The 22,216-nt window shown below is 42.9% G+C and overlaps 2 protein-coding genes across 13 annotated transcripts in view; both read left to right on the top strand.

The window, feature by feature from the left end:
• Positions 1-19,067, top strand: part of LOC144981371 (NACHT, LRR and PYD domains-containing protein 12-like) — an 83,989-nt gene extending 64,922 nt beyond the window's left edge. For 8 of the 9 annotated variants that reach the window (XM_078934354.1, XM_078934367.1, XM_078934337.1 and 5 more), the window contains 4 exons: positions 13,859-14,032; positions 16,361-16,537; positions 17,252-17,425; positions 17,742-19,067. In XM_078934354.1, the coding sequence (XP_078790480.1) occupies positions 13,859-14,032; positions 16,361-16,537; positions 17,252-17,425; positions 17,742-17,751 (535 nt within the window). In that variant the 3' untranslated portion in view covers positions 17,752-19,067. The remainder of the gene's footprint in view (positions 1-13,858; positions 14,033-16,360; positions 16,538-17,251; positions 17,426-17,741) is intronic. The other variant, XM_078934363.1, reaches the window with a different exon arrangement.
• Positions 2,704-8,342, top strand: LOC144987754 (NLR family CARD domain-containing protein 3-like). Of its 4 annotated transcripts, XM_078937086.1 has the most exons (9): positions 2,704-2,868; positions 3,171-3,345; positions 3,460-3,704; positions 3,793-3,930; positions 4,013-4,123; positions 6,463-6,576; positions 6,745-6,823; positions 6,985-7,183; positions 7,323-8,342. In XM_078937086.1, exons 4-9 carry the CDS (start codon positions 3,845-3,847, stop codon positions 8,186-8,188), a joined length of 1,455 nt encoding a protein of 484 aa, XP_078793212.1. In that variant the 5' UTR covers positions 2,704-2,868; positions 3,171-3,345; positions 3,460-3,704; positions 3,793-3,844; the 3' UTR covers positions 8,189-8,342. The 4 variants fall into 4 exon arrangements, with proteins under 4 accessions (XP_078793212.1, XP_078793214.1, XP_078793219.1 ...); XM_078937088.1 differs by lacking the exons at positions 3,171-3,345; positions 3,460-3,704; XM_078937093.1 differs by lacking the exons at positions 2,704-2,868; positions 3,171-3,345; positions 3,460-3,704; positions 3,793-3,930 and having other exon boundaries at positions 4,008-4,140; positions 6,463-6,583.
• Positions 19,068-22,216: the final 3,149 nt, after the last annotated feature.

The raw sequence follows: 22,216 nt of genomic DNA, 5'->3' as shown, positions 1-22,216 counted from the left end.
TTTTCTTTTGTGTATTTTATTTTGAAATTAGTTTGTGTTATTTCCTGTTTTGTTTTCTTGTCACGGTGTGTTAAATTAATCCACATTAATCCCAGCTGCGTGTTTACTGAGAGTGAAGTCAGAAAAAACAGGAATTGTTTGCTGTGACTTCTTTGATTCTGGAGGAATTTATCCAGGGGGGTATTCCAGGAAGCATGTTTAAACTAGCCTGACTTTAAGCCTGAACTCTGGCTGAAATCCGCCTGAACTTACTTACTCGGGGTATGTCGGTTCCAAGAGACCGGATATGAGTTGGCGTAATTACGCTCGACTTGGTAACCCTGGGTTAATGCTCGTGCACAGCAAGTACATAAAGACATTCTCAATGGATCGCCGAATTCCCGAGTCACCATGGAAACGCGTGGGGAAAAAAAAAAAGAAAGCGGGACACTTGAGACGGAAGTGAGACGGAGTCTGAGATTTTAAAGACGGCGGATAAAGATTATAAATCCATAAAAAAAGTAATACGGCTGCATCATAAAAAAAAAGAGTTTCTGCTTCGAGAAAAATAACAAAATTTCTGATCTTGTTTCCATTTTCCTTGTGACGCATATATATAAATATATATTAACTTAAATAAATTTCTTTTATTAGTAACAAATAATTTAGTTAAATTTATTATTTATTCGACCGTCTATAAAACTCAATAATTGTTTATACAACTCAAATTTACGTATTAATCTAACTAAATGTCACATTACTCCATTAATCTTTTTTCCATCTTAATTACTTATATTTCTTGAACTTTCATATGTCTAAGTTTGAACCGGCAGATATGCTCATTTTTATAACAATAAAACGGACGGGAAAAAATGCACGGAGTGCAAAAATTCATCACAGAATATTCCATCACTGTCATAACAGTTTAGGTGGTAGGGGTGGTACATAAACTCATCATCCTCTCCCTTACTCTCACTCATGGTGCAGAGACATAATTATGGTAGGACAAAATAACTCGGCAAAACATGGCAAAACACAGTAAAACAGCTATACAACTAAACACATTTTGTAAAAAACCCACACTTAAACCCAAATCCGTCCAGACAGGCAAAGGGAATTATATCCCAGAATCCCTTGCGGTGCCAATCTAACTGCAGCACCAAAGTTACACCTACTTAATTGAATTAATTTGAATGAAAGCAAAATAATTGTCTGAAAACTACGTGTTATTTTTAAGGTGACCTAACAAAAAAATGATCTTAACTGAAGCAAATAATTAAGTTAGATCAAAGTAAAAAAGTTTATTTTTCCAACATCCATACATAGTCTTATCATCCTTTCATGTTGGAAAAAGTATTATCTGAGCTTCTTCATCCACTAAATCCTCTTCCAATGGACACGCCATGCTGCTTCACCTCTCTGTAAACAAACTAAGCTTCAACTAAACCTGCTCCGGACCAGGTTATGTTCAGAGCATGAGTTGCCATGGTAACTTGACCTACCCTGAAACATACCTCCATTTCTGGAATCAAAAGCTGAGGTTATCATCTTCCTTAGCCTCAAACTTATCGTGGGAGCTAGCATAACCTGCTTTCTGGAATACCCCCCAGGTGAAGTTGACACGGTAGTCCAGGTACCACGCAGCACCGCAGTGCAGCTACTAACCTGCTAACAGAACCCAATCCTCAGAGGATCCCAGCTGTCTGGAGGTGACGCCTCCTCCTGCCCCTGAAGGAGCAGCAGAGAGGAAGAGGAGCAGCTGAGGGTTCTGCTCCTGTGCAGAGTGAAGCTCCCACACAGACTCTGCTAGGGGGCGGATCTAATGCTCAGGTGTCCTGTGAGCGTGTCAGCAGGTGAAGGACTGCAGTCACAGAAAGGTGCAGCAGCTGACCTTTGACCTCTGAACAACTCTGTTCTGCTCTAACAGAGATTAGATTAGATTCATCTTATTGTCCTTACACATAAACAGATACAAGGAAACCAAATGCAGTTTGTGTTTAACCAAAGTACAACAAGCAGTAAAGTGCAGGATAGAAACATGTCATGAATAGAAGTTCAAGATGCAAATAAATATGAGTTAGATATGAAAACAATATCCAAGATAGTTCTACTATAAGCAGTTCTGTCCAGATTTCCAGGTTGTTTGATTAGAAATGTACAGGAATACTATATATTTGCATTTAGGGATGAGTGCATTTACAGTGTAATCTATTACATACATGTGCAAAGGAGATAAAACTGTTCTTCAGTCTGCTGTGGGCGCGACCAACTGATGACCTGCTGTTGCCATGGAAACAGACTTTGGAGCATCTGGTTTCTTCCTGCAGGGTTTGTCTGTCAGACCTTCGTCAGACAGTAGAGTCCAGAACCAGATTCTAAATCCTGAAGGTCTTTTTCACAAACACAAACCCTGATAGAAACTCTCAAACATCTGACTTTCATAGACGCCTCAGGAATCCTGTTGGAGGAGTTTTGGGTCAAAGAAAAGAAAATTAGAAGAAAATAGAAATGATGGGAAATGGAAACAGTTGAAAAGTCTTTTTTTCTGATCCAGTTTCCTCAGACTTCCATCATCATGTGATGTTTGCAGAAAAAGAAAGAACTCCAAATCTGTTGATGTTTTACAGAAGAAAACAATCAAATCATAAATCCAGTCAATGATTAAACATTAACCAATCGTCTGATGACTGCAGAACAGATGAATCAACTTTATGATCTGCTTCAGGATCAGACCGTTTCCTTCATGTCCAAAGTCCACAGGAATCTGCTTCCTGGCTGCATTCAGAAGCGGTTTGAAACTGGGGCCGGTTGGACTTCAGGGACACAAAGCTGTTCAGAAAATCCAGAGGAAGAAGTCAAAGAAAGAACAGCTGCATTTGTGTCAGAGGGGTGAGTTGATCGAACATCTGGGATGGAAAGAATGTGGATGTTTGCATTTCAAAGACTTTCAGAAGAAGTTCTTGAATGTTAGGACTCAGCTGGGAGCCTCTTTGTTGGAATCTAAATGATCCTGGCTGAGATCAGATCAGATTGATCCAGCATTAGTTTGGAGTTCTTGATCAGGAAGTGATGAAATGATTTGGAGGAGTTGAAAGGAGGATCAATCGTCTGAACTTCAGCTTTTTCAATCCCATAGGATCTGGTTGGTTTTTCTGTCTTTGCTTCTTTCTTCATCTTTTAACCAAACAAAGAAACAAAGTGAAGATCTTCACCTCTGGAGGTGAAGATCACAAGATCATCTGCAAACAGACGGAGGCTTTTGGGATCTGCAAACACTGACCTCTGCAGGGCAGAATAGGAAGTGCAGCTTGATGTCTGAATGGAGGAAATGTTTTATCTTCATCAGATGAAATGAGAGGCTCTCATGTGAGGAAGAACATCTGAACAGCTTTGATCATTTTCTGCTGCTTTTGCTCTGATGTTGCTTCAATTCTGCTTTAATACGTTTGGATTTCAACTCATTTCATGCATTTTCTTCAGAGCAGCTCTACTGGATTCTGGAAATGAAGGAGAACAGGTCAAAGGTCAAATGTCATTGAGGGAACACTGAGCTCATCCAGATGTTTAGTTTTAGTCCAGAAAAACATCAGAAAGAGAAGTTTGTTCAGATCCACAGAGTCCTGCAGGGATCAGAGTTCTGATGCTGCTGCAGACAGAACTTCTCAGAACATTTGAATAATCATCTGAATGAAAGAAGAAAAACTTGTCTGCTTCAGCAAACAAAGGTTTGATGAAGGATTGAAAATGAAGCTCCAAAGCAGAAACTTGATCCTGATTAGCAGATGATGATGATGAGGAGGGTTTCCTCTGCAGGTGAAGGAGGAAGGTGTGTGTGAGCTGATGTGGATCCAGTGAATCCAGCAGCATGGATCAATGGGAGGAGCCACAGGAGGGAGCCCCTCCCTCTAGAAGCAGAGATGGTAACCATGACAACCAGAGCAAAGCTCAGAGGTGAGATGAACATCTCCAACTGTCCATGATCTTCTCCATGTCAGAGCTCAGGACTCACACCAGCAACCTTCATTCTCCACAGGAACCAACCTGGATCTGGATCTGGATCTAGATCCAGCTGGGGGTCCTTAAAGAGTGATTATTCAAAGGATTTTAATCCAGACTTCAGGGACGTCCGTTCAGCAGTGGAACAGTGAGTGTCTGTCAGAGGTAACCCTTGTGCTATCCTAGGCACTTTAACATTGGGAGTTGGGTCATCTAGACCCACTGGACAGTGCACTGAACCTTTTTTCTTCAATGATTTGTGATCTTCATTGGTGTCCATGGATTACATGAAATCTTTCCACCTTTATCCACCTTTGTCATGGTAGGGAGAACACGTCAATGTAAGGGTGGGGTTATCAAAGATAGCACAAGGGTTAAAGGATTCTAGTTCAGATGATCAACAGTTTTCAGATGAAAGACTTGAGGTCTGGTTCAGTTCTGGATCTCTCTGATCAGACTCACTTGGAGCATCATGTGTGTGATGAGATCTTTTCAGTTGAGTCTTCTGAGAGTCTCTGAGAGCCATCAGAGATGTTGGAGAAGAAAACATGTTGACTGCTGACTCTGACTGACAGCAGCTCCAGTCTAATGAGAAGAATCACTGCAGACTCCTAGGATTCAGATTTTCATGCTTTCCAAACATCACATTGTTCTAGTTTGACTTTCTGCTATCAGAATTTCTACATTTCTACATGGAGAATTGGAATCAGCTTTTCTAGAAAAAAGTCTAGTTAGACTGACAGAAAATGATGAAATAATAAAATAATAATATAATAATAATAATAATAATAATTGATACTTAATTGATCCCACAATGGGGACATTCTTCTCCGCATTTTGACCCATCCCCTGGGGGAGCAGTGAGCTGCAGCCTAACTGCGCTCAGGAGGCAGTAGCGTTAAGGGCCTTGCCTAAGGACCCTCACTGGGTGATGTTCATTGCTCGCCATTGATATGGTAATTGACCCAGTACCATTGTTTATCCCCCTCCGGGAATCGAACCCTGGATTCCTGCATTGTAGCCTCTCACCTTACCAACCTGTGTGAAAATGTCAGGTATGATGTCATCATTCTCTGATGGTTGGAAGTCCTTCAGGTCACTGAGTTCCAAATTCCAAATGAAACTGGTTCTTTGGGATTTTCTACATCATTCCAGATCTGAGGTTCACTCATCAACCAAAGCTCAAAGTCTGAAGGTCAATGAGGAATTTTCACTGCTCTGCAGAAATTCAAAGAGTTTGAAGCTTTTCTGATTGAACCATTGGCCCCTCCCACATTGTGTCATGTCTGTTCTTCTGCCTCCCCCTCCTTTTTACATTCCATCATTCATTTTAGAAGAACATAAATAGTCACCTGAGCACAGGTGTTAGCTCACCGTTGCACTAATAGTTTGCGTGATTGAATGAAATATCTCACACTAGTTGGCTTGAAGCTATAAGTATGCATGTGTGAACATTATCTGTATTGTGTACATGTTGACATGTGTTCATTTTTGCAATCAACAGGTGTGTTTATAACATTTGAGTGTGTGTGTGAGGACAGGCCCCGCCCCTTTGAGATTTGTATTCTATCTGAACCTTGCCGTAATGATAAACATCAGTAGCTTGTTGCTTTATGCTGCTTCATGGTTTTAACATCTCCCCCCTCTTATAATCACCCTCCTACCCCCCCCTCTCTCTCTAACGTCCCTCTCTCTTCTTCCCTTCTTTCCTTTTCCGTCTGGTCCAACACAAAAGAATTTCAAAAATGTGAAAGTGTTAAAGTAAAATATGTCCAACACAAGAGGCCCTCAGCTCTCATCTGTTTGCCCAGCTGTTGGACAGGACAAGTTAAAAAAATAAAAATGTCTGTTCTTCTGCGCCAAAATGGTTTCAAAGAATAAAATCAGAGCAAGTCCAAGTGTCCTCTGCAGCTCAGGAACCCTCAAAGAAAGTTGGTAAAGAAAAATAAAGACTGAGAGTTCAGAATCCCAAACAGACCGACAGAGCTTTGATCTGAATCTGATGAAGATCAGAGAAGATCTGTGAGTCTAAGAGCAGAGATGGTGGAGAAACTTTTAACAGAAATGAATCTTTTAATATGTTCTGATTTGAACAAATGTTTGAATTAGAAAAGAAACAGCTTAGTCAAATATTTTAATGAAAGTCTTGAATAAAGTTAATCTTATCGTTAACCACAGAAATTACAAAATATTAATGCATAATGGTTGGTGTCCATACAAATGGTAAATATAAGTTTTTATTTGTCTCATCAACAAACTCAAACGTTTAATTCTTCATTTTCTTCTGGTGTAAATGAGAATCAATGATCCAGTTTTCTGTAACTCTGATTCATCTGTGAGTCAGAATGAATGTTGGAATCATTGCTGTTCTGAAAACAACAGCATTCATGATGCATTTATGGTCTGAGATGATCCAAATCCAAAAGAACTCATCAAACACCATCATGAAAGAAACCCAGCTCTAATAAAACAAGTGTTTTCTATCAGGATCCATCAGAGACTCAGAACTGGATCTGGATCTGAACCCAGCTGTGTTTCCTTCAGGAGTGACCGGTCAAAGGATGGTCTCATCAACTTTAAATCATATTCTGGTGCAGAGAGGTGAGCTGTTTGTAAATGTTTTTTCTCACAGACATTTCTATCTTCATGTGTGCTGCAGTGAGTGTTGGAGCTTCTCCATAAACACAGAATAGATCTAGTAGATTCTACTGAGTGTTTGCAGGACACCAGTGGGTCCAGTAGGATCTGATTGTTGCTGATTGTCCACAGACTGGACCAGCAGAGCTCAGAGACTCCCAGTGGTCCGTCTGTCCAGCAGCATCAAACACAGCTGGACTCCATCTTTCTGGTCTGTACATGAACAACAACTACTTTCCCATCATTCTGTCCACAGTCGTCTCCATGCTGCACTTTGGACACCAGTGGACTGTCAGTGTGTCCAACATGGAGCTGATGTTTGGCTCCATGACTTCACTCTGATTGGCTCATTCATCTGGAATTCTGTTGCAGCTGCTGGAGGACAACATTGTCACTTTTGTCAAGAAGGAGCTGAAGAAGATCCAGAAGCTTCTGAGTCACAGGGAGGAAGAGGAGGAGCTGGAGGCTGAAGATGAAGAGCAGAGGAGCAGCAGAGAGTCACTGATGAAGATCACAGTGAACTTCCTGAGGAGAATGAAGCAGGAGGAGCTGGCTGATGGACTGCAGAGCAGTAAGAGGATTTCTATGAAGGTTTCAGCTGCTGAGAAATGAAGATTTACTGATGTCTGAACACATGGAACCACAGGGATTCAAACCCTCATCATTCAGGGCTGCAGAGAGTTGATCTACTGTTTGTTGTCTTCATTCAGGATCTGCTGCAGTTTGTCAACATAAAGTCCAATCTGGTCTGAAGAAGAAGTTCCAGTGTTTGTTTGAGGGGATGGCTAAAGCAGGAAACCCAACCCTTCTGAATGAGATCTACACAGAGCTCTTCATCACAGAGGGAGGAAGAGGAGAGCTGAATGAAGAACATGAGGTCAGACAGATTGAAGCAGCATCCAGGAAAGCAGACGGAGCAGAAACAAGCATCAGACAAGAAGAGCTCTTCCAACTCCCAGCTGGAAGACCAGAACCAATCAGAACCGTGATGACTAAGGGAGTGGCTGGCATCGGGAAAACAGTCTTAACACAGAAGTTCACTCTGGACTGGGCTGAAGGCAAAGCCCACCAGAACCTCCACTTCACATTTCCATTCACTTTCAGAGAGCTGAATGTGCTGAAAGAGGAGAAGTTCAGCTTGGTGGAACTTGTTCATCACTTCTTCCCTGAAACCAAACAAGCAGGAATCTGCAGCTTTGAAGACTTCCAGGTCCTCTTCATCTTTGATGGTCTGGATGAGAGTCGACTTCCTCTGGACTTCCACAAGACTCGGATCCTGAAGGACCCTAGAAAGTCCACCTCAGTGGCTGATCTGCTGACAAACCTCATCAGGGGGAACCTGCTTCCCTCTGCTCGCCTCTGGATAACCACACGACCTGCAGCAGCCAATCAGATCCCTGCTGAGTGTGTTGACATGGTGACAGAGGTCAGAGGGTTCAATGATCCACAGAAGGAGGAGTACTTCAGGAAGAGGTTCAAATGGACACCTGGACTTGTTCCTCCGCTTCCTCCTGGGTCTTTCACTGCAGACCAATCAGAGTCTCCTACGAGGTCTGCTGACTCAGACAGGAAGTAGCTCACAGACCAATCAGGAAACAGTCCAGTTCATCAAGAAGAAGATCAGTGAGGATCTGTCTGCAGAGAAAAGCATCAACCTGTTCCACTGTCTGAATGAACTGAATGATGGTTCTCTAGTGGAGGAGATCCAACAGTTCCTGAGGTCAGGACGTCTCTCCACAGAGAAACTGTCTCCTGCTCAGTGGTCTGCTCTGGCCTTCATCTTACTGTCATCAGATGAAGATCTGGAAGAGTTTGACCTGCAGAAATACTCTGCTTCAGAGGAGGCTCTTCTGAGGCTGCTGCCAGTGATCAAAGCCTCCAACAAAGCTCTGTAAGAACTCTCAGGAAAATCACCTTCAGTGAACAAATGAATCTGATGGAAACATGAAAGATTCAATAACTGCTGTATGTCTTTGTTTTCTTCAGATTGAGATGGTGTAATCTGTCAGAGGGAAGCTGTGCAGCTCTGTCCTCAGTTCTCAGCTCTCAGTCCTCCAGACTCAGAGTTCTGGACCTGAGTGTCAACAACCTGCAGGATTCAGGAGTGAAGCTGCTGTCTGCTGGACTGGAGAGTCCAGACTGTAAACTGGAGACTCTCAGGTCAGGTTTCATTCTACTATTTTATCAGATTTTGTATGGAGAAAGTGTTGTCACTAAAGAGGAAATAGCAGAGGACTTTTGCACAAAAGAAGAATAACAACATCAGTTAAATTCCAAGTAATTTCTAATCTGATTATCTTTTTTTCTTGCATGCTTTTTGGACCATAATTAAAAAGGAGAATCTAAGTCCATCCAGGTGTATATCTGGGAGAAGTTCATGTTCTGTGTTCTTTGAAAGAAAACATGAATCAACCCCAGAACTGCAGATTTCAATGGACAAACAGTTGCAGCAGATTTCTGACCCACAGAGCAGCAGCTCCTTATGAAGAGAAATGAGGAGGTCAAACTGCAGCAGACTGACAGGTCTTTCCCACAAACCCGGTTCTAGTGATTATTTAGAACCAAGCTTGGATCAGAACCAGGTCTTTCATTTCACATAGTCTTTAGGTTAGTTTCTGGTTCTCAGTCCTGGTGCTTAAACAGACACTAAATCTATCCTATAATGTAGTTTATGTTCAAGGCTGGGGCGGAGCTACCTGGTCAAGGGAAGACAGTTAGATCAGCTAACTAAGATATTGACAAAGATTGTAAAATATTTCTGGGATCAGAAATGGGACTTTGGGATCTACAGACTCTGTGGACCTCACTAAATGTTATTCTCTGCAATTGCTCAGCACACTGCATATTCATTTACATAATAACAGATCAACAATGAAATAACTTGTAACTGACTTGTACATGTGCAAACACACACAGTTTCTTTAGAAGCTCCAGAACAGAACCAGCTAAAACCCTTAGACTAACAGCCGAACCAGCTGAAACCCTTAGACTAACAGCTGAACCATCAGCAGTTCCTCTGCAGGGCCACATTCAAACATTTGGGGCCCGTGGATCCTCATATTTTTCAAGGCTCCTCTACAGTTTAGAGATGTCAGGAAATGATTTCAGAGGATAACTAAATACTTTTTGAGCTGTTTTTCTACTCAATCTGCTTTTTCCAGTCAGGATGAAGAGAGAAAGGAAAGTTTAGCGCTGCTTCATTCTTATATGTGGTGAACATCTTTGAGTTTCTGCAGAGAAACTTCATGCTGACCTGGATGACCTCTCCCATCAAATGAACTATCTGATCTAGTTCAGCAGCAGTCCTGGTCATGAAGGTCCTTCATACACAGATGTTCCTTCAGGCAGAGAAACAACAGCAGAGAAATCAAGTGATTGCAAAAATGTTCATCTTTCAGAAGTCTGCATCAAATCTCTCTGGAAGTTATTTTTTCTGAGTCTTTAGCAGCTTTAAAACATGCAGATTCTCCAGGATAACATTCCAATCGTCTTCTAGCTACAGTTATTAGCAGCGGTTACATGGGCAAAATATATTGATCAGATCAATGGCCGGATTAAAATTCAACCGTGAACATGGTGTTGCACCGAGTAAAAACTGTTAACTGTCGTAACACGAGTCAAAGTTTTATTAACACAGGATCATTATTTGCAGTACAATACCATTATACAGATGACACCACAGCACACGTGCGAAAAAGAAAATCACAATCGATGCAAAACCAAAAATAAAAAAATTTAAACATGCAAGAAAACTGTGATGCACAGCACACTCGGTCAGATACGGCACTTTTAAAATAATGTCCAGTATAAATGAGAGGAAGTGACTTTAGCAAAAATGACAAACAAAATAGAAAAGAAGTAGTCCGCTCCTGCACTTGATTAGTCAGTCATGCCGAGTGAGCCCCATGAGGAGCGGACAAACAAAACACAAAACCAAAAAACTAAAACAGGACAGCAGGGCACAGTATTCCAACAGTGATGCATAGCAAAACCTCACGCCCAGTCTGTTAAACCCTTGAAAAAACAGGATCTACCTCTGCCGTGATCCTCTCGCCTTGAGCCAACTAACGCTGCTCCCTGAGCTAACCGGCTTTCTCACAGGAAGCTAGCACCATGGCAACCACACATCAACTTCCTTTTTATACCCTCTGTACAATGGGTATAGCAACACCCTTAGGTGCCTTCCATTACAATGGGCCCAGAAAAACCTTTTCCGATTAGAACAAACGTTCACATGGTCACACTTTCGGTCAGAATAAATCATTTGGGCATGCCCAGTAGTGTTGAAAATACCGGAAGCGGAAATTAGTCCCGGTGTAAACAAATAGCCACACAGTTGATAACTGGCAGCCCGGTGATATACAAGATGATCTTCTAAACGTGCTTTTATTGTTTTTATGGTTATTATGAAGCACCTGTTCGCTCATTATTTTATTTGTAATCCGTGTGGTCAGAGCTTTTTTGTGGTGGAACAGAGCTGGTAGAGGCCAAGGTTAGGAATGTGCTAACACGCGCTAGCAACATTGGCTTGTGTAACCCTTGTGCTATCCTAGGCACTTTAACATTGGGAGTTGGGTCATCTAGACCCACTAGACAGTGCTCTGAACCTTTTTTCTTCAATGATTTGTGATCTTCACTGGTGTCCATGGATTACATGAAATCTTTCCATCTTTATCCACCTTTGTCATGATAGGGAGAACATGTCAATCTAAGGGTGGGGTCATCTAGGAACCGGATATTGATAAATCATGTAATAAAATGGTTATAGTATAACGGGGTGGAATTATATAAGTTCGCTTCCTTCCACTCCCTTTCAAGCAATATTTATTAATTATGTCTAATTATCCTAAGTTTGATTAGTTACCGTATGAATGTATAACTGATGTTTATATTGCTTTTGTGTATAACTTCTATTTGATTGCTTGAAATAAACCATTTCAAATAAAAAAAAATCAAATCTAAGATAGCACAAAGGTCAAAAAACACAAAATCCATGCGGTAAATGCTGCAATCTGCATTTTGGCTGCACGTAAATATGACATCAGCCTTTATTTTGTCGTGACACGAGTGGAAACACAAATCCACGCGATTGTTTGAACGGTTTCTAAGGACTGAGCGGCATTTCTGCTTTAAAAAGCAACCCCCCCCCCCCCCCCCCCCCCCAAAAAAAAAAAAAAAAAAGCATGGTTCTGGCAGCTCGCAAACCCAGAACGGCAGGACGGAGGGACGGAAGCCTTCCCCCTCGGAACGCACACATACCAAAGCACCCCCCCCCCCCCCCCCCCCCCATCCGCAAAAATCACAGCTATCACTCCGACTGCTGTGCTGACAGATACGGTTCAAAAACCAGAGCGATAGTGACACATGATCGGAATGTACTGTTTACATGCAACATGATCGTGTCCCCCGTCCTCCAGTTGGGCGGCTTTTTGCTGGGACTGGCACTTTTCAGATGACTTTTGGGCTGGAAAACTGTGACTCTATCTGGCAACACTAATGTCATTTACAATGCATGGAGAGATCAGGTTTATTTATTTTGAAGAGGTCTACATGGTGATCATGTTTCTGTGTTTGAGTTAATGAGCTCATCCCAGAGAGAGTCTCTGCTTCAACTCCCTTGATGACGGCCACTTCAGCGATTTTTCCATCTCTCTCTGACCGAGTTTGAAAGCTTACTTTCCTGCGTTAACCCGAGAGGGAAAAATAAAACCAGGGGACCTGATTTATAATTATTGAACTGATGAAAATAGAAAAACATCATAAAGTTAAGGAAGCCTGAGCAGGCTGGCTCCGCTTTCCACAGCGGGTCTCTGTCTGTCTGGCCGCCAGCTCGCCTCCCGGGAGCAGAACACAAACATCCTTCGCGCAGTTGTTCATCCCCCTTTGCAGCCTCAGTTCATCCATCTTATTAGTCAGGAAGATGAGCGGAAAACATCTGACCATGTTAGGAGGGGGATGAAGCAGACAGGGAGCAGTGTGCACGTGGGGGTTGAGATACATGCATGCACCAAATTGAACCGTGTGTTCATGAGGGGTAAAATAGGAGGTCTCCAGTGTGGCGGGCCCCACCGCTGCCAAGCAGTATAGCCCCCCCACTCCAGGGTCCCTCTGTGATTGGTGTTTATTTGCTGTGTGTGTGGTGCTAACATGCAGTGTGTGTGTCTAAAGTGGAAGTTAAAATTGTGGGGCGGACCAGTGAAAGATGAGCATGGATGTTTCACCGTACCCCCCTCCACCAGACCATCCCCACAAGGCCCTAGATGAATCAGGTTGTCTAATATGCGAGTAACGACCCCAGAGAGAGACACCCCCAGTGAGCCCTCGCCAGCAGTTCCCGGAGCCCTATGTGCCTGTGTGCAACATTTGTTTGGGTGGAAGCAGGGATGAGCAGGCGGATGGGCACAACCGGGGGAACAAGGCTCCCCCGAGCGACCGGCCCCCCAGCCGACCGCATTAGGCGCCACCCCTCCCAGGGCGGCCAGGCAGTCAGGAGGCAGCAAGGCAGCCGCAGATAGAGGCCAGAGCCATTCCAGCGCCGAGAGACAGTCAGCAAAGAAGGGGCCCGGTGCCAACCCAAAGGGGCAGGAGGTCCAGCCCCACCATTCATGCCCTGACTTCCCCAAGGGACTAGCACCCCCCCCCCCCCCCCCAGGGCGCCCCCCCCCCCCTAAAAAGTAGATAAATAAATGGAGAACGAAAATAGATAAATAAATGACTAATAATAATAATAATTATTATTATTATTATTATTTTAATCAAAAAGAAAATAATAATTATTAATAATTATTATTAATAATTGTAATAATTAAGAGTAGAAAAAATGTGTCAGACAATATTTACAAGAACCGGCCTATACGAGGGTGAGGTTGGCATTTGATGTTTTTTAATTTATTTTTCACATTAAAATTGTTTTGATAAATCTTCAGGGCCAATTTCTCTGTGTATTTCTCTTTAACACAGATGTGGATTTTCCATACTAAAGTTTCCTAACAGGGTTCTGTCCAACTTAGCTTTGATGTTGAAAAATTCTTCGATTCAAACTTGTTTTTTTAAATTGATAAACAAACCCATGCCCCCACCCCACTCCCATTTTCATTAACAGGTCATCACAATTTTGCTGTTCATAATTTTAAAATATAATCAGTCAGTCTGTCATCAGGGCGGGTCCCACCTGACTGAATGGACCAAGTTCCTGGACCTCCAGCTGCATCACTGCTCCTGAACACACTTTTCTGTCTGATTGCAGGTTGGAGGACTGCAGTTTGTCAAAGATCAGCTGTGAAGTTCTGGTCTCAGCTCTGAAGAAAAACCCGTCTAATCTGACAAAACTGGACCTGAGCAACAACAACCTGCAGGATTCAGGAGTTCGTCATTTGTGTGGTTTTCTGGAGCGTCCAGACTGCAGACTGCAGATTCTGAGGTCAGACTCCATGTTTCAGTTGTGTTCAGATCAAAATGATAAGTGCAGATGAATGATTAATGACATGACTATAGAACGACGACTGAGACCCCCCACCTTACCATGTGCTGCTGCTGACTGCACTTGCTACGACTCCGAGGCTCCTTTTTTTCTTTTTACACAAAGGTACTCACATATGTCAGGTGTGTACAGCTCATGTGATATTTGGATCTGAAATGAGAAGGAGGAGCTTGTTTGAGCGTTTATGTTAATGTGTGAAACTTAGGGAGGGAGTGAAAAAGAGAACAAAAAATGGTTCCTAGCCAATCGCCACTGGATTTCCACCGTTTATGTTTATGATGCGTTCAAAAGGTTTGATTTGTTCCTGTACGTCACATCTCCACAACACATCTCTGTATAATCAGGAATGTCAGTGAACTCTGAATCTGTCTCCTGCATAAAGGACTGAAACTGCTGGGGATTCAAACCTTTAGCCCCGTTAAAGTATACAGTTTGTGTTCCAGAGCTCATTCTTTTATCCGTCTTCAGGATTTTGCCACATAGTGCTCCCTGGTGGATGATGCAGTGATCTGCTGTTTACTCACCAGTGCAGTTCTCCTCCTGCATCTTTAATCACATTATTCCCACTAGTCCATTTTTTTCACCACACATAGCTGCTGCTCCATCAGTTGTTAATGCAAAGAGTTTGTTTCATGATGGTACCACTTTGACGAACTCTTCTTACTTTCTTTTATAAAAATTATAAACAATAGAATTTGTTCAACAAAAACTTTAATTTAAACATTTCAGTCAGACAACTCCTGCAGTAAAATATTTATTTTCACATTCTTTAAGTTGGCATAAGACTCCATGAAGATTCTTCCCACATGTCTTTATTTCATGTTTCACCTTTTTTAATTTGTTATTTAGCTACAGGGAAAAGGTTTTATTAGCACCCACTCCCCTGCATTCTGAAAGGAGGATTAGAGAAGAATTTGGGCTGTTTATTTCTGTTGACCACTATTAACTGTTTTATTTACACCTCTGGTTTATTTAGCGATCTCCTTTCTGCTCATGGATAATAGATCTGAATTCATACAAAGTCATCTTTCTCCGTCTGATATATTTCTGTCAATAAAAATAAACAACAGAATGGACTGCTCCATATTTATAACACAAAAGAAAGTTAGACATTAAACTGAACCCACCGACTTCTCATGTAGCTTCAACAGGAAAGTCGCTTCTACAATCTCCTGTGGAAATTGGGTTTAACACAAAGAGCAACCAAATACAAGCAGTAAAAATGTTTGCAGATTAATGCAGCACATGTTTGGTGAGCTAGAGCATCTTGTACAGAGAAACACTAGATTAAAAAGAAGCCAAAGAAATCAGAGAGCTAGGAAAATGAAATGCAGAAATTCCTGATAAAGTATCTTCTAAAACAATAAATTCAAATTCATCTGTAAAATAGAAATTGATTTATTTGTAGGGGCAGATATAATCACACACCAGGCTGGATGTGGCCCGCGAGCCTTGAGTTTGACCCAAATATCCTAAAGGAGTTCTGGGATAAAATAACATAAAAAAAATAAAATAGTTTAACTTGAAATTTAAATTGTGTCAGAAGTTCAAAGTCACTCTTTGAATGATGGGAGTTGAAGTTCTTGTAAAGCATTTTCTCATATTAGAGACCACTCTGACGGAAGACGTCCGTCGAAACATGTCAGGTATGTGAAAAAACACAACCATGTCTGATATAGAAGAACTTGAGTAATCAATCGACAACACAGACACTACTAACTTTATTAATTAGGTTTTCATCAGTTCAGCGCATGGCGCTTTCAGCTTGCTATCGGACATGGATTGTGAAATGCAAGGAAAGGTAACTTTAACAAAAGTTGGCTTTTCAAGGGGGAGTATGAACTGTGGCTAGAAAGACCCAGACTAGAAAAATGCAAAATGCAGACTTTGCTCCAAGTCATTCGACATAAGCAGCATAAGAGGTGTGGGCTGGTGTGCCACATTAAAGGGAAGAAACAGCGACAGGTGCCGAACGCTGCAAAAGCCAGTTGATTAAAGAACTGTTTAAATAAGTAATGAGTGTGTTGCTGTAGAAGTTTATTACAAAAAAAAAAAAAGAAAAACGGGTGACCTTCGTTTTAATTTTTCCATTAAAAAAAAGATATATTGTATTTTCATTTACAGGTCATCCCTATTTGTTAGCACAAAATTCAGCTGAAAATGTTATCCGCCTGTCATCATGGCGGGTCCCACCTGACTGAATGGACCAAGTTCCTGGACCTCCAGCTGCATCACTGCTGCTGAACACACTTTTCTGTCTGGTTGCAGGTTGAGAAACTGCAGTTTGTCAGAGATCGCCTGTAAAGCTCTCGTCTCAGCTCTGAAGAAAAACCCGTCTAATCTGACAGAACTGGACCTGAGCAGGAACCAGAAGCTCCAGGATTCAGGAGTTCTTCATCTGTGTGGCTTTCTGAAGAGTCCAGACTGCAGACTGCAGACTCTGAGGTCAGACTCCATGTTTCAGTTGTGTTCAGATCAATATGATGACAAAGTTGTGTTGACACTAAACTGCAGATCAGAGGCACTTCCTTATCACCTACTTATTCTCTTTCTGCTTTGATCTAACTGTTTAAACGAAATGGTCAGAAAAAAAGCTAAATAGTCTGAAAATATGCCACACCCACACTGCTGTACCATGATGTGTGCAAAGAGGAGATCATCACCAGCTCTCTTAAGCAGAAGGAAGGGGTGTAATAGCAACAATGCCATCCATTAATCCACTCATCCATCTTCATCACCTCATCTGGCAGCAGTCTAACCAAAAATGTCCAGACTTTCTTTTTTTTTTTTACTTGTCTTTTCCAACAGCTGGGCAAACAGATGAGAGCTACCCAGACTTTCCACTTCTCAGGTGTTTCCTCCAGCTCCTCTGTGGGAATCCTGAGGTCTTTCCAGATCAGATGTCAGTTGTCTCCTTTCCTTTGACTCTTAGCTTCCCCTGTGTGACCAAGCTCCGCCCCTATCTCTACAGGAGTGCCCAGCCACCCAGTGGAGGAAGCAGATTTTAGCCGCTTGTTTCCGGGATCACAATCATTATGACCCAAGGCTTGGACTTTTTCCGAACTTTCTGATCTTCTTCAGCTCTGAACTCTTTAGAAGAAGTGAAGGATGAAAAACATGAACTTTGTCTTTAAACTCAACTCTTTGTTCTGGATTCAGGTTGGAGGACTGCAGTTTGTCAGAGATCAGCTGTGCTACTCTGGTCTCAGCTCTGAAGTCCAACCCGTTCCACCTGACAGAACTGGACCTGAGAAACAACAACCTTCATTCTTCAGATGTTCAGCAGCTCCAGGATCTGGTGAAGAGTCCAAACTCCAAACTGCAGACTCTGAGGTCAGTAGAGGGTTGGAGTCAGTCCAGCTGCTTCCAGATGTTTGGTCCTAAAGTTAGTCTTAGAGCAAAGATGCAGAGTTTCCTGTGAAGCTGCAGCTTCTCAGTGAATCTCTGAGGAGAATGATGACAGGCTTCAGGACAACAGTCAGCCAATCAGAGCAGCAGAAGCTCCAACAGGTGAAGATGACAGGAAGCTGCTGCTCTGAACAGGACTGAAGCTCCTGCTGCTCTTTCTGCTGCTGTGCTGCATCACTGACTGACAGACCAGGATCAGGAGACACTCCTTCATCTCTGTCTCTACACTTTCTCTCTGCAGGTGGAGGTAAAGGTGAGTCTGATGTTCCTCCTGGAGGAGCAGAGAGGAGCAGCAGCAGCTGGTCTGCAGAGATGTTGTGACTGGACGGTGTTCCTGGGAGGCGGAGAGCAGAGTGATGGAGGAATCAGAGGAAGTGGAGATGAGTGTCAGAGCTGCAGCAGGAACTGATCTGAGATCAGCTCCACTGTCTCTCTCAGCATCAAGTGGACAGTTATTTTGCTGCAGCTCCCCCGGTGGACTGATGGAGAACTACACTTCCTCTTCTCATATTAACTTGGAGTGTTGATCTGAAACATGGGTTGGATTCAGATGTTCAGCAGCTCCAGGACCTGGAGCAAAACAGACCTGCAGACAAACAGATTATTTTCTAGATCATCACTTTCTTCTTTGATCTACATTTGATGGACAGATGTGAGTTTGGGATGGACCAATCAAGGATTGAGGGAATCATTGATCAGACAGAACATTTCTGGATGACATAGATCTATGTGTGGGTCAGGGGAAAACACAGTCAGGCGTTGGATCCTGGTTCTGTCTCTGGAACAGGGACAGAACCAGGACTCTGGATCACAAGATTCTGGTTCCAGATGTTTCACACTTGATTTCTGTTCTCCAGAAACTCTCATTGACAAACAAACACAGAGTTTCATTCAGAAACCTCCAACATGGTCATGTGACCAGAATGTTCATAGTGTAGACACGGACAAACGCTGTGGTCACATGACTCACTGGTCTGGATTCAAGTCCTTAGAAGTCAGTTTTTGGAGCAGAAATCCCGTCTGATCTCAGTTAGTGAACAAAAGTCTCTCAGTTGAATCATTTTTCTATCATCTCTGTTCTGTTGATGATCAAATATTGACTCATGCAGTTTGAAAGACTCAGAGTTTTGCTTTGATTGATGTTTTCCACAGTTTTCTGAATGAACTTCCTTTTTCTTTGGTGTTTTGTGGGTAAAACTCTGTTCTTTTTCATGCTGACAGCATTTTTAGCTACAGTTTTAAAGAAGTTTCATCTAAATCCAGTAGAATCTCCTCATTTTCTAGAATGTCTAAACTAGTAGAAACTTTCTGAGCATCAAGCCTGTTTTCTCCAGAGGACATGAATGAACAGAGTGGATCTTAGTGAGGAATGACAGCCTCTGGATGCAGAGAATCACTTTGATGCAGCTGCTGCAAAAACAACAACTGCTTTGAAGCAGGAGGGAGAAGAGAGACACCTGCTGGCTGTTTGCAGAACTGCATCTTAGTGTCAAAAGGCTTCAAACTGAAAGCTGTCTGTAAAATTCCTGCAGCCTGTTTGGATCTAATAAATGCTCTTTTGAATCAACTCTGTGTTTTCTATTGATTTCTGTCTTCATTCTATCTTTGACTCACAAACAGACTTGAATCTTTAGCCTTCCCCCTCATCCTGTTCCAGCTGTTCTAATCTTCATGTGTTTGGTTCCTTCTCAGTAGAAATGGGTTGGAAAAGAGATTTGGAATGTTCAGGTGGTGCTGATGTCTTTCTAGATGGGGGTGGGCAGAACAGATGAGAGCTCCTCCCTCCTGATTCAGAGGGGAACAGTGGGCAGCAGCTGAAAGGAGGGAGTGGAAATGGGAAAAGTTCTCTGCATGTTTCTCCTTTCCAAGAACAGAAGGACACGACTCCATGAACAGCAGAAGCTAAAGAGTTGGAAAACATGTCCAAAGCTGCAGCACCACCTGCAGAAAGATGCTTCCTCTTTAGGCTCCGCCCCTCCACATCAAGAAAGATCAGAGTTTCTGCTGAGCTGCTATTGGAGCTTTTAGGGGGTCAGATCTTTAGGAACATTTGCTGTCAGTGAAACCAGGAAGAAAAGTGTTTTTTCTCCAGGAAAGTAACCTGAAATTAAAGTAAGTCTGAGATGAGATTAAAAACTGCTTTTTGTGGGCGACCATCACTCAAGTGGGACAATCCTCTTACGAGTCTAAAGCGTTTAGATCAAAGCATCTTCAGGTCCACAATATTCTTCAAACTGCTTCCAGTTTCCATGTTTGGGATCTTCTGGACCTGTTGAAGGACACAGATTCTTTCCACATCATGAAGCTGTTCTTCTGAAGCCAAACGGCCCACAGTTCTATGCTGATGATGCTCTTCTTCACCAACAGCCTCTCAGATCACAGATGCTGCAGTTTGCTTGGTTTGCTGGAAAGCAGCAGCGCTGCCACGCCCACCTGAAAGAGCCTCAGAGCTTCTCCAGCTGATGTCTTCAACACTGGGACTCCATCCCTTCTTCCATTCATCTTTCTGTCCGTTTGCTTTGAGGCCCAGATCCTCACCTGCTGCTGGCTTTGGTTCAGCAGCTGCTGACTGGAACGCTGAAGCTCAGAGCGTCCGGCGCTTTGATCTTCTGCACATTCAAGTGTGGAACAGATGCAGAGAGAAGCTCCAAAGTTCTCAGAGGAGCATTGATTCAGCAGATCTTTAGTTTCTGGAGACAACTTCAATGGAAGAATGAAAACCACATGGATTCAAACTGAAACTCTGTCAGAGTCAATAAAGTTTTTTCAAAGATGAAGTTCTTGAAGGACAAAGCTCTCCTTCACTGTCAAAACACACACAGATGATCAGAACAGTTCCACATGTGTCTGCATGTTCTGGGAAGTTCTCCGGTTCCTGGGTTCCTCTGATCACGGGTCCAGCAGCGTGTTTCAGGAACACGGATGATCCAGAACATGGGATCAGACTGAAGTCAGCAGCTTTCAGCTCCTTTTGGGCTTCAAGCCCAGAGAGAAGACAGAAATGTGAGGAAGGCAGAGAACATGAAGGGTTCCTGACAGGAAAGAGAAGTTGGAGCCAGAAAGACCAGAACCGGATCAGGACCAACTCTGGACAGTCCTTTTAGTGGTGGAGCACAGACAGAAGCAGCATCATGTTTGTCACAGAGACGTGAGCTTTGAGGAGCCACTCTGCAGCTTGACCCTCTCAGATGTCAGCAGCTGTTTGTGTCCTCAGATCCAGTCAGACACCAACATGTTCCTCAGAGAACAGCATGTCAGCACACACTGCACACGCTTGGATCCATGCAGACGTGTTGGAAGCCAGAGCTTCAGGCCGGCCTTCAGTGGATCTGTCCGTTCATGCTGAATGGGAGCAGAAGAACGTCTGTTTCAGCTCTGCTGCTTCAGCTCCACTCAAACTGCTGGGAACTCCAAACTCTCTCAGAGGAGAAAAACAGCAGAAAGCTTTCTGCAGCTGCTCTCACAGTGGATCTTCCTCTGTCTTCTTCAGCAGCAGATGATGAAGAGTCACTTTCTTCAGGTTCCTCTCAGTCCTGACCTTCATTCCTGATGGACCAAAGCAGACTGACAGCAGCTCTTTAGCTCCACAAAGAAAACTCTGCAGTTTCCCAAAAACCTTCTGAAGCAGAAAAACCAGGAGACTTCCTGTCTGTCTGTCTGTCTGTCAGTGTTGGAGTCTTCCTCCATCTTCAAATGATGAAGGTTTCTGCTTTGGAACATTCCAGAAAGCCTTTTGAAAGCTTCCTGATGATGCTGGAGGACAGGGAGGAGCGCAGGAGGATGCAGGAGCTCCCAGAGGAGGAGAGGCAGGAGGAGCAGAGGGAGCGGCTGCTGGAGCAGAAGCAGCTGCAGACGCACTTTTGGCTCTGGGCTTCAAACTTTGATCAGGAGGAAGAGGAGGAGCTAAAGAGGAGCAGGAATGCTGGGAGTGGGACTGGAATTCAGACTGAATCCAACATTTAGAGACAAAAATGGCGTCTTCCAGAAATAAATCAGAATCAGAGTCTTTATTGTCATTGTAGATGGTGATACAATGAAATTGCAGCAGCCTTGAAGTGATGAAGTTAAATAAAATAAAATAGAATAACTGTATTTACATCTCTAACAAAAAATGAACAATATGTACAGAAACTGTTAAATATTAAATATGTATGGACAAAATAGAATGGAATGAGTTGAGTTGCTGTGAGCGCAGCATAGTAGATATTGTGTTATTGCACAGAAGTCAAGATATTGCACACATGTGTAGTCAGAGATTTAGCATTTCTTAGCATTGTAACCGAGCGATGGGGAAGGTTCAATAATCAGCCACTCTGTAGTCAAAAACAACTCGGGACACTCAGTCTGCCATTTAGTGAATCTGCTCACCACTCCTTTATTCTTCTTCAACTCAAAATCCACAATACTCTCTGAACTTGCCACGCCCCCTGGTCTCTAGGGTAACTCGGGAGGGGCACACCTCTCCCAAAATAAAAGATCCAAGAAGTTGGTTACAGCATTAATGTGACTCCTGGTGCTGCGTGGTGGTTTTGCTGATGGTCTAGTCTGGTTGATACGTGGCGAGTTTCAGCTTCATGCAGGCGTTGAGTCTTCCATCCGTTAAACGTGATCATAGGTTGGTCTGAATGTTCTGTAGATGTGAGAAAGACTGCTCATATGCAGATTTGGAGCCAAACACACACTGACGCTGCAGTGAGTGACGGGTTCTGTGTTTTA

The sequence above is a fragment of the Oryzias latipes genome, chromosome 2, assembly GCF_053564925.1.
Source record: "Oryzias latipes strain Hd-rR chromosome 2, Olatipes_Hd-rR_3.1".
Lineage (NCBI taxonomy): Eukaryota > Metazoa > Chordata > Actinopteri > Beloniformes > Adrianichthyidae > Oryzias > Oryzias latipes.
The sequence above is the reverse complement of the archived record's forward strand: the minus strand, read 5'-3'. Positions and strand labels throughout refer to the sequence as shown.